The 11036-nt window shown below is 42.4% G+C and overlaps 1 protein-coding gene across 1 annotated transcript in view; it reads left to right on the forward strand.

The window, feature by feature from the left end:
• fras1 (Fraser extracellular matrix complex subunit 1) overlaps positions 1-11036 on the forward strand; it is a 306477-nt gene that overhangs the window by 178081 nt on the left and 117360 nt on the right. Inside the window, exon 20 of the mRNA XM_029718140.1 lies at positions 9362-9511. Coding sequence (XP_029574000.1) covers positions 9362-9511 — 150 coding nt within the window. The remainder of the gene's footprint in view (positions 1-9361; positions 9512-11036) is intronic.

Here is an 11036-nt window from a genome sequence, read left to right on the forward strand (position 1 = left end):
TCTAACGGCATCTCTAAGGAAAAGGTGTTCCACAAGGCTCTATTGCTACCCCAGTCTAATTTATACTTCCTCTCTTTACTATCTGCTCTCTCCCTCTCCAAGGTGAGCCTGAATCTGACTGATATTGTGGTTAACAGCTCCTAAATGGCCCGGATCATTTAATATTTAAAGTATCAAGCAGGCCCTCCTGTGTATCTGGTGCTAAATCTTTCATCAGATCTCTCTTTCATCAGACCTCTCATCTATGGAAACAGAAAGAGCCAGCAGAGACTCAGGCTTATTACAGGCATATATAAAACCTCAGCTCTGTATCCCTCTTTAACCTGATCTCTCTGTCTATCTCTCTGTCCATCTCTCTGTATCTCTCTCTCTCTCTCTCTCTCTCTCTCTCTCTCTCTGCTGTCTGAGTTGCCTCTCAGACAGCAGGAAAGCATGGATGCAGGTTAACTTTAATATAGTTTTGTCTCCCATCCTTCTGCTAATCCAAAATAAAGACAGAAAAAGTCCATTATAGTTTTCTCTCCTATTCTTACCTCTCTTTATCTCCTTTATCTGTCTTTCACCCAGGAAGCCACACTGTTGTTTGTCTTTAGATTGTGGAGATAGGCAACCACACACAAGCACACACTCACGCACACGCACACACAGCACACACAGCACACGCATGCACACATACGCAAACACACACAAACACACATCTCAGACTGATTCAAGGTTAATACGACCACGGCATTACCATATCTCTCTCTCTCTCTCTCTCTCTCTCTCTCTCTCTCTCTCTCTCTGTCTCTCTCTCTCTCTCTCTCTCTCTCTGTCTCTCTCTCTCTCTCAGTCTCTGTCTCTCTCAAATTCAATTTAAGGGCTTTATTGGCATAGGAAACATATGTTAACATTGCCAAAGCAAGTGAAATAGATAATGAAAAAGTGAAATTAACCTCTCTGGGAAATGTGGGACGCTAGCGGGGCACACTATTCAACAGCCAGTGAAATAGCAGGGGTCTAAATTCAAAACAACAAAAATCTCATAATTGAAATTTCTCAAACATACAACTATTTTACACCATTTTAAAGATGAACTTCTCGTTAATCCAACCACATTGTCCGATTTCAAAAAGGCTTTACGACAAAAGCATAGCATTAGATTATGTTAAGACAGCGCCGAGACAAGAAAAACCACACAGCCATTTTCCAAGCAAGGAGAGGCGTCACAAAAAACAGAAATACAGCTAAAATGAATCACTAACCTTTGATGATCTTCATCAGATGGCACTCATAGGACTTCATGTTACACAATACATGTATGTTTTGTTCGATAAAGTTCATATTTATATCCAAAAATCTCAGTTTACGTTGGCGTGTAATGTTCAGAAATGTTTTGCCTCCCAAAACCTCCGGTTAATGAGCACATCAATTTACAGAAATACTCATCATAAACGTTGATAAATTATGAAACTGTTATTCAAAGAATTATAGATACACTTCTCCTTAATGCAACCGCTGTGTCAGATTTAAAAAAAACTTTACAGCGAAAGCACACTTTGCAATAATCTGAGTACAGCGCTCAGAGACGAAACCAAACCCGCCATTTTGTGGAGTCAACAAAACTCAGAAATAATATTATAAATATTCACTTACCTTTGATGATCTTCATCGGAATGCACTCCCAGGGATCCCAGTTCCCCAATAAAGGTTCATTTGTTTCGATAAAGTCCATATATATGTCCAAATACCTCCTTTTTGTTCGCGCGTTCGGTAGAGTACTCCAAATGCACAGTGCTCGCAAAGTTAAGTTCAGACGAAAAGTCAAAAAAGTTATATTACAGACGATGTATAGAATGTCAAACGAAGTATAGAATCAATCTTTAGGATGTTTTTATCATAAATGTTCCATAATATTCCAACTGGACGATTCCTTTGTCTTCAAAAAAGAAAAGGAACACAGCTAACTCTCACGGGAGCGTGCGCCACTGAGCTCATGTCATTTTCTCACTCATCTACTTCCAGGAGCTCTTATTCTCTTCCCATTCACAGTAGAAGCATGCAACAACGTTCTAAAGACTGTTGATATCTAGTGGAAGCCTTAGGAAGTGCAAAATGAACCCTAAGTCACTGTATACTGGATAGGGAATCACTTGAAAAACTACAAACCTCAGATTTCCACACTTCCTGGTTGGATTTTTCTCAGGTTTTTGCCTGCCATATGAGTTCTGTTATACTCACAGACATCATTCAAACAGTTTTAGAAACGTCAGAGTGTTGTCTATCCAAATCTACTAATAATATGCATATCCTACCTTCTGGGCCCGAGTAGCAGGCAGTTTAATTTGGGCACGTCATTCATCTGAATTTCCGAATACTGCCCCCTGTCACTAAAAAGTAAACAATAAAAAATGTACAAAAGTTTCAAAAGAATAGAGACATTTCAAATGTCATATTATGTCTATATACAGTGTTGTAATGATGTGCAATTAGTTAAAGTACCAAAGGTAAAATATATAAACTGAAATATAGGTTGTGTTAACAATGGTGTTTGTTCTTCACTGGTTACCCTTTTCTTGCGGCAGCAGGTCACAAATTTTGTTGCTCTGATGGCAAACTGTGGTATTTCACCCAGTAGATACGGGAGTTTATCAAAATTGGATTTGTTTTGGAATTCTTTGTGGGTCTGTGTAATCTGAGGGAAATATGTGTCTCTAATAATGTCATACATTTGGCAGGAGGTTAGGAAGTGCAGCTCAGTTTCTATCTTATTTTGTGGGCAGTGTGCACATAGCCTGTCTTCTCCTTTGAGCCAGGTCTGCCTTCGGCGGCCTTTCTCAATAGCAAGGCTATGCTCACTGAGTTTGTACATAGTCAAAGCTTTCCTTAAGTTTGGGTCAGTCACAGTGGTCAAGTATTCTGCCACTGTGTACTCTCTGTTTAGGGCCAAATAACATTATAGTTTGCTTAATTTTTTTGTAAATTCTTTCCAATGTGTCAAGAGATTACCTTTTTTTTCTCATTATGTGGTTGGGTCTAATTATGTTGCTGTCCTTGGGCTCTTGGGTCTGTTTGTATTTGTGAACAGAGCCCCATAACCAGCTTGCTTAAGGGGCTCTTCTCCAGGTTTATTTCTCTGTATGTGATGGCTTTGTTATGGAAGGTTTGAGAATCACTTACTGTTAGGTGGTTGTAGAGTTTATAACTGATTCAAGTATTTTTCGCCAGATCCTAATTGGTATGTCATTGACTACAGCTCAGCGTTCAACACCATAGTGTCCTCAAAGCTCATCACTAAGCTAAGGACCCTGGGACTAAACACCTCCCTCTGCAACTGGATCCTGGACTTCCTGACGGGCCGCCCCCCAGGTGGTGAGGGTAGGCAACAACACATCCGCCACGCTGAACCTCAACACAGGGGCCCCTCAGGGGTGCGTGCTCAGTCTCCTCCTGTACTCCCTGTTCACTCATGACTGCACGGCCAGGTACGACTCCAACACCATCATTAAGTTTGCCGATGGCACAACAGTGGTAGGCCTGATCACCAACAACGACGAGATAGGGAGGTGTTCAGAGACCTGGCCGTGTGGACAACAACCTCTCCCTCAACGTGATCAAGACAAAGGAGATTATTGTGGACTACAGGAAAAGGAGGACCGAGCATGCCTCCATTCTCATCGAAGGGGCTGAAGTGGAGCAGGTTGAGAGCTTCAAGTTCCTTGGTGTCCACATCACCAACAAACTAACATGGTCCAAGCACACCAAAACAGTCGTGAAGAGGGCATGACAAAACCTATTGTCCCTCAGGAGACTAGAAAGATTTGGCATGGGTCCTCAGATCCTCAAAAGGTTTTACAGCTGCACCATCGAGAGCATCCTGACTGGTTGCATCACTGCCTGATATGGCAACTGCTCGCCCTCCGACCGCAAGGCACTACAGAAGGTAGTGCGTAGGGCCCAGTACATCACCGGGGCAAAGCTTCCTGCCATCCTGGACCTCTATACCAGGCGGTGTCAGAGGAAGGCCCTAAAAAGTATCAAAGACTCCAGCCACCCTAGTCATAGACTGTTCTCTCTGCTACCGTACGGCAAACGGTACCCGGAGCGACAAGTCTAGGTCCAAGAGGCTTCTAAACAGCTTCTACCACCAAGCCATAAGACTCCTGAACATCTAATCAAATGGCTACCCAGACAATTTGCATTGCCCCCCCCTCTTTTACACTGCTGCTACTCTGTTATTATCTATGCATAGTCACTTTAATAACTCTACCTACATGTACATTTTACCTCAATTACTTCGAGTAACCGGTGCCCCCGCACATTGACTCTATACCAGTACCCCCCGTATATAGCCTCGCTATTGTTATTTTACTGCTGCTCTTTAATTACTTATTACTTTTATTTCTTATTGTTATTCATATATTTTTTTAACCTGCATTGTTGGTTAAGAGCTCGTAAGTAAGCATTGTATTCGGCGCATGTGACTAATAAAATTGGATTTGATTTGATTTTATGTAGAATTTTATGTTCCTTTTGATGGCATAGAAGTCCGTTCTTGCGTTGTCTCTCAGCTCGTTCACACCTTTGTGGAAGTTACCTGTGGCGCTGATGTTTAGGCCGAGGTATGTATAGTTTTTTGTGTGCTCTAAGGTAACAGTGTCTAGATGGAATATGTATTTGTGGTCCTGGCAACTGGACCTTTTTTGGAACACCATTATTTTTATCTTACTGAGATTTACTGTCAGGGCCCAGGTCTGACAGAATCTGTGCAGAAGTCCCAAGTGTTGCTTTAGGCCGTCCTTGGTTGGGGACAGAAGCACCAGATCATCAGCAAACAGTTGACATTTAACTTCAGATTCTAGTAGGGTGAGGCCGGAGGCTGCAGACTGTTCTAGTGCCCTCGCCAATTCGTTGGTATATACAGTGCATTCGGAAAGTATTCAGACACTTTTTTCCACATTTTGTTAAGTTACAGCCTTATTCGAAAATGTATGAAATTGTTTATTTTCCTCATCAATCTACACACAATACCCCATAATGAAAACAAAAACTGGTTTTTAGAAATTTTTACAAATGTATAAAAAATTCAAACAGAAATATCACATTTCTGTAAGTATTCAGACCCTTTACTCAGTACTTTGTTGAAGCACCTTTAGCAGCGATTACAGCCTCGAGTCTTCTTGGGTATGACGCTACACACTTGGCACACCTGTATTTGGGGAGTTTCTCCCATTCCCATTCATTCGACCTCATAGCTTGGTTTTTGCTCTGACATGCACTGTCAACTGTGGGACCATATATAGACACGTGTGAACCTTTCCAAATCATGTCCATTAAATTGAATTTACCACAGGTGGACTCCAATCAAGTTGTAGAAACATCTCAAGGATGAGCAATGGAAACAGGATGCACCTGAGCTCAATTTATTTCGAGTCTCATAGCAAAGGGTCTGAATACTTATGTAAATAAGGTATTTCTGTTTTCTATGTTTAATATACAGCTACAATTTCAAAAAAATCTGTTTTCACTTTGTCATTATGGGGTATTGTGATGTCATTATGGGGTATTGTGATGTCATTATGGGGTATTGTGATGTCATTATGGGGTATTGTGTGTAGATTGCGCAGGACACATTTTTTTTCATCCATTTTAGAATTTTTGATTTTGCTGTGATCTGATATGGGTATCAGTGGACTGACTGTGAACGCTCTGAGAGACTCTGGGTTGAGGTCAGTGATAAAGTAGTCTACAGTACTACTGCCAAGAGATGAGCTATTGGAGTAATTACCGTAGGAGTCCCCTCGAAGCCTACCTACCATGTAAATACCCAGCGTGCGACAGAGCTGCAGGAGTTGTGACCCGTTTTTGTTGGTTATGTTGTCATAGTTGTGCCTAGGGGGCCATATGGGGGAGGGAATGCTGTCACCTCCAGGCAGGTGTTTGTCCCCCTGTGTGCTGAGGGTGTCAGGTTTTTGTCCAGTTCTGGCATTTAGGTCGCCACAGACAAGTACTTGTCTCTGGGCCTGGAAATGATTGATTTCCTGGAGGGAGAAGCTCTCTCTCTCAAGGTGTATGCCAGCCAGCGACAGCAGCCAGCTACACCATCAGATAACAGATAGGTGTACCTTATCACCCAGATCTTTGGGTGACCGTGATAGGGCGATAGGGAGGGGTAGAACAAGTCATTATTCTGCCCATAGAGATATATAGAAGGTACACTATTTTTGAATCTCTATGGTTTCCCATAAACCATGGCCTACTGACAGTTTAGCATCTAACCCTATAACCCTAATGGTTAAGGTTAGGATACAGGGAGGTTCTATAGCCCTAATGGTTAAGGTTAGGATACAGGGAGGTTCTATAACCCTAATGGTTAAGGTTAGGATACAGGGAGGTTCTATAGCCCTAATGGTTAAGGTTAGGATACAGGGAGGTTCTATAACTCTAATGGTTAAGGTTAGGATACAGGGAGGTTCTATAACCCTAATGGTTAAGTTTAGGATACAGGGAGGTTCTATAACCCTAATGGTTAAGGTTAGGATACAGGGAGGTTCTATAACTCTAATGGTTAAGGTTAGGATACAGGGAGGTTCTAGAACCCTAATGGTTAAGGTTAGGATACAGGGAGGTTCTATAACTCTAATGGTTAAGGTTAGGATACAGGGAGGTTCTATAACCCTAATGGTTAAGGTTAGGATACAGGGAGGTTCTATAGCCCTAATGGTTAAGGTTAGGATACAGGGAGGTTCTATAGCCCTAATGGTTAAGGTTAGGATACAGGGAGGTTCTATAACCCTAATGGCTAAGGTTAGGATACAGGGGGGTTCTATAACCCTAATGGTTAAGGTTAGGATACAGGGAGGTTCTATAGCCCTAATGGTTAAGGTTAGGATACAGGGAGGTTCTATAGCCCTAATGGTTAAGGTTAGGATACAGGGAGGTTCTATAGCCCTAATGGTTAAGGTTAGGATACAGGGAGGTTCTATAACCCTAATGCTTAAGGTTAGGATACAGGGAGGTTCTATAACCCTAATGGTTAAGGTTAGGATACAGGGAGGTTCTATAACCCTAATGGTTAAGGTTAGGATACAGGGAGGTTCTATAACCCTAATGGTTAAGGTTAGGATACAGGGAGGTTCTATAACTCTAATGGTTAAGGTTAGGATACAGGGAGGTTCTATAACCCTAATGGGTAAGGTTAGGATACAGGGAGATTCTATAACTCTAATGGTTAAGGTTAGGATACAGGGAGGTTCTATAACCCTAATGGTTAAGGTTAGGATACAGGGAGGTTCTATAAACCTAATGGTTAAGGTTAGGATATAGGGAGGTTCTATAGCCCTAATGGTTAAGGTTAGGATACAGGGAGGTTCTATAACCCTAATGGTTAAGGTTAGGATACAGGGAGGTTCTATAACCCTAAAGGTTAAGGTTAGGATACAGGGAGATTCTATAACTCTAATGGTTAAGGTTAGGAGACAGGGAGGTTCTATAACCCTAATGGGTAAGGTTAGGATACAGGGAGGTTCTATAACTCTAATGGTTAAGGTTAGGATACAGGGAGGTTCTATAACTCTAATGGTTAAGGTTAGGATACAGGGAGGTTATATAACCCTAATGGTTAAGGTTAGGATACAGGGAGGTTCTATAACCCTAATGGTTAAGGTTGGGATACAGGGAGGTTCTATAACCCTAATGGTTAAGGTTAGGATACAGGGAGGTTCTATAGCCCTAATGGTTAAGGTTAGGATACAGGGAGGTTCTATAGCCCTAATGGTTAAGGTTAGGAGACAGGGAGGTTCTATAACTCTAATGGTTAAGGTTAGGATACAGGGAGGTTCTATAACCCTAATGGTTAAGGTTAGGATACAGGGAGGTTCTATAACCCTAATGGTTAAGGTTAGGATACAGGGAAGTTCTATAACTCTAATGGTTAAGGTTAGGATACAGGGAAGTTCTATAACCCTAATGGTTAAGGTTAGGATACAGGGAGGTTCTATAACTCTAATGGTTAAGGTTAGGATACAGGGAGGTTCTATAACCCTAATGGTTAAGGTTAGGATACAGGGATGTTCTATAAACCTAATGGTTAAGGTTAGGATACAGGGAGGTTCTATAGCCCTAATGGTTAAGGTTAGGATACAGGGAGGTTCTATAACCCTAATGGTTAAGGTTAGGATACAGGGAGGTTCTATAACCCTAATGGTTAAGGTTAGGATACAGGGAGATTCTATAACTCTAATGGTTAAGGTTATGATACAGGGCGGTTCTATAACCCTAATGGGTAAGGTTAGGATACAGGGAGGTTCTATAACTCTAATGGTTAAGGTTAGGATACAGGGAGGTTCTATAACCCTAATGGTTAAGGTTAGGATACAGGGAGGTTCTATAACCCTAATGGTTAAGGTTAGGATACAGGGAGGTTCTATAACCCTAATGGTTAAGGTTAGGATACAGGGAGGTTCTATAACCCTAATGGTTAAGGTTAGGATACAGGGAGGTTCTATAACCCTAATGGTTAAGGTTAGGGTACAGGGAGGTTCTATAACCCTAATGGTTAAGGTTAGGATACAGGGAGGTTCTATAACCCTAATGGTTAAGGTTAGGATACAGGGAGGTTCTATAACCCTAATGGATAAGGTTATGATACAGGGAGGTTCTATAACCCTAATGGTTAAGGTTAGGACACAGGGAAGTTCTATAACTCTAATGGTTAAGGTTAGGATACAGGGAAGTTCTATAACCCTAATGGTTAAGGTTAGGATACAGGGAGGTTCTATAACCCTAATGGTTAAGGTTAGGATACAGGGAGGTTCTATAACCCTAATGGTTAAGGTTAGGATACAGGGAGGTTCTATAAACCTAATGGTTAAGGTTAGGATACACGGAGGTTCTATAGCCCTAATGGTTAAGGTTAGGATACAGGGAGGTTCTATAACCCTAATGGTTAAGGTTAGGATACAGGGAGGTTCTATAACCCTAATGGTTAAGGTTAGGATACAGGGAGGTTCTATAACCCTAATGGTTAAGGTTAGGATACAGGGAGGTTCTATAACCCTAATGGTTAAGGTTAGGATACAGGGAGGTTCTATAACCCTAATGGTTAAGGTTAGGATGCAGGGAGGTTCTATAACCCTAATGGTTAAGGTTAGGATACAGGGAGGTTCTATAACCCTAATGGTTAAGGTTAGGATACAGGGAGGTTCTATAACCCTAATGGTTAAGGTTAGGATACAGGGAGGTTCTATAACCCTAATGGTTAAGGTTAGGATATAAGGAGTTTAAACTGACACTAGATCGGTGTGTACGGGCAATGTTTACCCAAAGTTGCCGTGTGTGACCTTTGCCCTCTCTCTCTCTCTCTCTCTCTCTGTGTTCCCAGAATGCAGCAGTAATTGCCAGCGTTGTGTGGCAGACCTCCAGACGGGCGTGGGCAGTGTGTGTCTGTGGTGTAAGATTGCTAGGACCCTGTTGCTGGGAGACCACTGTGTCACCCACTGTCCCCAAGGTCACTACCCCTGGCACGGAGCCTGTAAGAGTACGTTTTGTCACACACACACACACACACACACACACACACGTTGGTTTTACTATCCAAGTGGGGTCCAAAGCTTTTATTCCCATTCCAAATCCTATTTTCCCTAACCCCAAACCCTAAAACTAAACTTAACCCTAAATCTAACCCTAAACCTAACCCCTAACCCCAAACCTAACCCCTAAGCCTAAAACTAAACCCAACCCTAACCTCTAACCCCTAACCGCTAACCCTAAACCTAACCCCTAACCCCAAACCTAAACCCTAAGCCTAAAACTAAACCCAATCCTAACCTCTAACCCCTAACCGCTAACCCTAAACCTAACCCCTAACCCCAAACCTAAACCCTAAGCCTAAAACTAAACCCAACCCTAACCTCTAACCCCTAACGCCTAAACCTAACTCCTAACCCCAAACCTAACCCCTAAGCCTAAAGTAGCATTTTTCCTTGTGGGGACCAACGAAATGTGTTCACAAACACAAACAGACCCCACAGAGCCCCAGGACAGCAACACATTTAGACCACACAAAATCATGAGAAAAAAATATATATAATTACTTTTCACATTTAAAGAATTACCCAAAAAACTCACCAAAACAGAATGCTATTTGGCCCTAAACAGAGAGTACACAGTGGCAGAATACCTGACCACTGTGACTGATCCAAATTTAAGGAAAGCTTTGACTATGTACAGACTCAGTGAGCATAGCCTTGCTATTGAGAAAAGCTGCCGAAGGCAGACCTGGCTCTCAAGAGAAGACAGGCTATGTGCACACTGCCCACAAAATGAGGTGGAAACTGAGCTGCACTTCCTAACCTCCTGCCAAATGTATGACCATATTAGAGACACATATTTCCCTCAGATTACACAAACCCACAAAGAATTAGAAAACAAATCCAATTTTGATAAACTCCCATATCTATTGGGTGAAATACCACAGTGTGCCATCACAGTAGCAATATGTGTGATCTGTTGCCACAAAAACCATTCTAAATACAACCCATATTGATGTTGATTAATTTTCAGTTTTGTTCTTTAGTTATTTCCACATCGTTACAACACTGTATATAGACATATTATGACATTTGAAATGTCTCTCTTCCTTTCTGTTTACCTTTCAGGGACAGAGAGGGAGAGGGAGGGAGAGAGAGGGGGGTAGAGAGAGAGAGGATGAGGGAAAGAGATGGAGCGATGGTGAGAGAGGTGGAGGAATAAAAAGAGAGAGAGGTAGAGAGAGAGAGAAGTGGAGGGAGAGAGATTGAGAGAGGGAGAGAGAGAGGTGGAGGGAGACAGAGAGTAAGAGAGAGAGAGTGAGAGATGAAGAGAAGGAAAGGGAGGGAGGGAGGGAGGGAGGGAGGGAGGGACAGAGGGAGGGAGGAGGAGGGAGGGAGGGAGGGAGGGAGGGAGGGGGAGAAAGCGAGAGGTGGAGGAAGAGAGAGAGAGAGGTGGAGGGAGGAAGAGAGAGAGAGAGAGAGAGAGAGAGAGAAGGAGATAGAAGTGGAGGGAGAAGAGGAAGGAAG

The sequence above is a fragment of the Salmo trutta genome, chromosome 27, assembly GCF_901001165.1.
Source record: "Salmo trutta chromosome 27, fSalTru1.1, whole genome shotgun sequence".
Lineage (NCBI taxonomy): Eukaryota > Metazoa > Chordata > Actinopteri > Salmoniformes > Salmonidae > Salmo > Salmo trutta.